The sequence below is a fragment of the Caenorhabditis briggsae genome (genome assembly GCF_000004555.2).
Source record: "Caenorhabditis briggsae complete genome, chrI, whole genome shotgun sequence".
NCBI classification, from domain to species: Eukaryota; Metazoa; Nematoda; class Chromadorea; order Rhabditida; family Rhabditidae; genus Caenorhabditis; species Caenorhabditis briggsae.
In genome coordinates, this window is record NC_013489.2 from 4,239,211 (window position 1) to 4,243,674 (window position 4,464).

Sequence of the window (4,464 nt, forward strand, 5' to 3'; positions counted from 1 at the left end):
ATTCTGGAATTTCGGAGTTTTCGAATTTTCAATTTCTGAATTCCTGTTTATCGTAATTAATGAGGTTTGAGAAAATGAGAGATTGAAAGTTTGTTTCAGGAGTTTTCTGATAGATGTTTTTTTACATTTTTTACAGAGAGTCGATTCACAAGGACTGAAGAACTCAAATTTGATTTACAATTGAATCGATTTACAGAGAATCGGTAAGTCTTCGAGAGAATTTGAACGCGAAAAAAATATATTACAATATAAATATTTATTGAAGAATATTGAGAATCAAGAGAATCAAGATCAGCTCATTCAGTCGTTTCGTTTGTCATTGACGTATCTCCCTTTTCCACTTCTTTCAAATCATTCCTTGTCAAACAGCCAATTACTTGGCGATTAAAGCGGAGAGTGCTGCTTTTGAGCAGCTGAAAGTTCAATTTAAAGTGTTTTTTTTTCAAAAATTTCCCTACATCAGAAAAATATGGATTGGTGAGCAAATCTAGTCCTGCCAATCGTTGCTTTGGGTTGTACACCAGTATGAGACGAAGAAGTTCGGTGGCCTGTTTCATGTCAGATGAATCAATTTTCTGAAAATCGAAATCAAATTATCCCATTTCATCAATAATTAATTGTTACATCATTGAATACAGTAGTCCGTCTTTCTCTTTGATTCGACGAATTCTGTTCGTAGAGCCAGTTGAAATCCGCAGTTTTTCTCAGTGGATCAGGTTCATACATTTGAACAATCTCTCTGTATTTTGTGCTGCTAACTCTCATCATGCTCAATTCATCTTTTGTTGGAATACCCAGAGCATCAAAAATGACTTCTGCCTGATTGATAGCTGACTTTCCTGCCAAAAAAATACCGCCTTTCAGGAGTTCTCCGAACACACATCCACATGACCAAATGTCTGGAATTTTGAAAATAAATAAGCTCTAGGCAATTTCTATACTACCGATTTCACAACCGTAGTTTCTTGAACCACACGTACCGTAACCTACTTCATCTTGTTGAAGCCCGCCCAACTTTGAGCTCAACTATCTCGATTCCTGGAAAAAAATATCAAAAAATGTTCAACTGATAAATTTTTTATCATAACATCACCAATATTTGGTTAGTTGACACATTTTTGACATCTTTCACAGCAATCGAGATAATTGAGCTCAAAGTTGATAGCTTGGGTAGCACTCAATTGAAGTTCCGGTGTATTGGAATTCAATGAGGCTGGGAACTTAGGGTTTAAAATTAGGATATATTTAGGGTCTTATAGAATTTTCTGATTTACGACTCCAATTCGCACTTCAAAAAAAAAATAAATGTATTTTTTTCAGATGGTCTCAATTCTGGTTCCTTCGATTGATCAGCCAGCCGAAGCAGCAATTGTAAAGAGAACAAATTCAACGATATCGGACCAAACGGCTCCAAGACCTCAGGATTCACATGCTCCACTGGTTACCGTCAATGACGACTGAATTAACTCATCTTCTCAGTTTCTCCTTTAAGATCATCCCCTTGTTTTTTAATTTCTAATTGATCCTCAATTGTTACGGACCGATTTTCAATTATTACCTTTACCCGGATGCATCTCTTTTCATCCCTCCTTTAACTTTTTCTATTCTCAATTCCACCAACCATCGCTTTCTTTTACAGCTCTTCTTTTATACACCAAATTTTTCAATCGAATTTTTAAAAATTCAACGGGTCATTGTTGTTTGCAAAATGTCTAATTTTTGAACATAATTAATCTATTTCAATGGATTTTTTAGACAACAAAAGTATGAGGCCTATTTTTTAACATATTTTCTAAGAAGCTACAGATATTGGTGAATTTTAATAGGCAACGTTCATGAGTTTAGAGAAAGTTTCCTGTACAATTTTCAACCCTTGAGCGTCAGAAGAACTACAGTATAACAATGCAGGCTCTCTGTTTTTCGGCCTTCTGAAGATACTGATTACATTTCAAAGGTTTCTTCTGAAGTTTTAAATTATCTTTGTTTTTAATTCCATAACTCTGACAGGGAGATTATCATTCTATCATGTGATATTCAAAACCTTTAAAGGTTTTCTAAATAACTCGAAATAGAAAAGAAAATGGGCGAATTCGAAATTCAAAACAAATAGACATCATTCTCGTTGTATTTCTTGTGTCTCAGTATAATTAACCGGACCTAATACAATTGAAAAAAGGAAATAAGATGCCAATCACCATCTGAAAACAAATAGAAAAAATGAAGAGATAGATGACGTGAATTCAAAAAATGGCGAGACGGAGACGGTGATTTGAAATCGAGACACAGAAAATGAAAACAGTAAACAATCGTAGAACACAAAACATCACACAAAACTTGATCATTATGTCTCTCTCGTAGTCTCTCCAATACCAATTACAGTACTTACTCATGCTTGACGACTTCATTGTGATCCGTGTCAAGTACGTGGATTGAGTAGCAATACTCATGTTTCCAATTTACTCATTTTTAGATCGGTGGCTAGTTTCTCTTTCCTTTAGTCTTCTTGAGCACTTTCTCATCTTATCGTAAACTTAAACCACTGAACAGGTACTCATGTTTCTGTACTTTGTATGTCTAACCAGTCGGTTTGCTCTTGTGTTGAATCTCCTTACAGTACCCCTAATCTCATAAAAAGAGACTATTTACTTCGAGGTCTAAAGTCGGTAATTTGGAAATTAAAGAAAAAAGAGTTTCAGAAATTCCCAAAAAACTCAGAAATTCGATATTCTACGAATTCGAAAAAAAATATTTGAAAAGTCAGAAATTAGTAAATTTGGAAGTTAGAAAAATCGCAAATTCAGAAACTCAGAGTTTCAGAAATTTGAAGAATTCCTAATTAGAAATTTCGAAATTTCAGGATTCCAGTAGTTGCTACATTGAGAAACTCCACATTCCGAGAGTTAAAAATTGCAAACTTGTAATGTTCGGATGATAGGTAAATCAGAATCTTACAAGTTCGATTAGTTCGGTGTTCAGGAAATTCGTAGATCGTTAATAGGAAACTTGGAAATTTCTATTTGACTGAACAGGAACCACTGTTTCTGTAATTTTTATGGCTAATTATCTAGAACTTTTTGTAGTACTCATGCAATTTCTAGACATGGAATTTGACATACAGCAATCAATTAGTTTTCTCTGAATGCTATCAAGAAAACAGTACAGATACACACTTCGACGTTGTAGTTGATCATGTGCACTCAACTGTATTCTATTCTTGGCACCATAGTTTCAAAATTTCAAAAAAGCTCAAATTCTATTTCAAAACTTATGAGCCCCAGAGTTGAGCGGATTTCCTCGTTCCTTCTTCCGGATTTTTTGTTCTTCCGTATAATTTGAACAATTTCTATTTTAAGGTTTAAAAATTAGAAAGTATTTTCTAATCCTAAACTACCCCTGGAAGCGTTGTTTAATGGAGCCCAAAGTACTCTTTTATGTGATTCTGAAAATTTTCAAAAAACAATCGGATTTTTTTTGCAAAATTGTGTTTCTACTCCCTACTTCCGGATTTTCCATTTTTTTCATTCCGCTCATATCTGATGAGCACTCCGATTTTCAACCTCATTCAATAAAATTTGCCTTGAAATCGAAGAGTATGTCATTTCAACTCTCGTTCCTGAAAATCGTGGCTCCACTCTACCTATTTTCTGTCGTCTCTCTCAACTTTCCCCACTATATCTTTCCGCTTATCACAATGTTTATTGAAACCATTTTGAGAAACTGATTATCCAAGACACAACACACTATGATAAGAAAAAGTAGTGGACAGTCAACATTCATTCTCTTTTATTTCAGTTCTAATCATGGAAGAGTTTCTCGAGAGTTTGTTTGTTACACTCAAGGCTATTCTTCTTCTTATAATTTCTACAATTCGGAATCTTTTCCCAACTGGATGGTTGCCACGAAAAGATGTTCGAGGTATCAATCAGGTCGTAGTTGCCGGGTATCAAGTTATTGTTTCAGGCCAAACTGTACTGGTAACTGGAGCTGGTAGTGGATTGGGTCGCCTAATGTCGTACGAATTCGGAAAACTAGGTGCTCGACTCGTCCTTTGGGACATTAATGAGGAAGGAAACAAGACCACTCTGGCAGAGTTGGAATCTCGAGGAGTGGAAGTGAGTTGTGATTATAATGTCTCACATTTATTAAACATTCCACTAAAACTTTACAAAACAAGCATTGATGCAAATGATATGACCAGTTGACACTATTATATGCGCAGTAGAGTGACCGCTATAACCATGATAAAGCGACTGACAGAGATCGTTAGAAATAGAGGGAAACACGTGTAAATGGAACAAAAAAGGTACAATCTAGCCTATTGAGGTACTTTTTCAAACTAATCATTAGAAACCGAAAAGTGCAGCTACCGGTGAACGGCAAAATTAAGACAGAAATTTTAGAAGAAAAATGAATTTCGAGATTCTACAAGAAATTCTAATTACATATAAAAAATGGGCGCGGCGA

General features: G+C 35.1%; 2 protein-coding genes across 2 annotated transcripts in view; one reads left to right on the top strand and one right to left on the bottom strand.

The window, feature by feature from the left end:
* Positions 1–296: 296 nt before the first annotated feature.
* On the bottom strand, positions 297–2,447 carry CBG04149 (the record flags this gene model as incomplete). The annotated part of the gene is made up of 4 exons (XM_045243784.1): positions 297–413; positions 459–575; positions 625–899; positions 2,387–2,447. The coding sequence occupies 4 exons, from the start codon at positions 2,445–2,447 to the stop codon at positions 297–299; spliced, it is 570 nt and encodes a 189-aa protein (XP_045092595.1).
* A 1,353-nt stretch (positions 2,448–3,800) lies between these two features.
* Positions 3,801–4,464, top strand: part of Cbr-dhs-3 — a gene marked incomplete at both ends in the record, with an annotated part of 1,928 nt that continues 1,264 nt past the window's right edge. Inside the window, 2 exons of the mRNA XM_045243790.1 lie at positions 3,801–3,915; positions 3,961–4,112. Of these exons, the coding sequence (XP_045092594.1) occupies positions 3,801–3,915; positions 3,961–4,112 (267 nt within the window). The remainder of the gene's footprint in view (positions 3,916–3,960; positions 4,113–4,464) is intronic.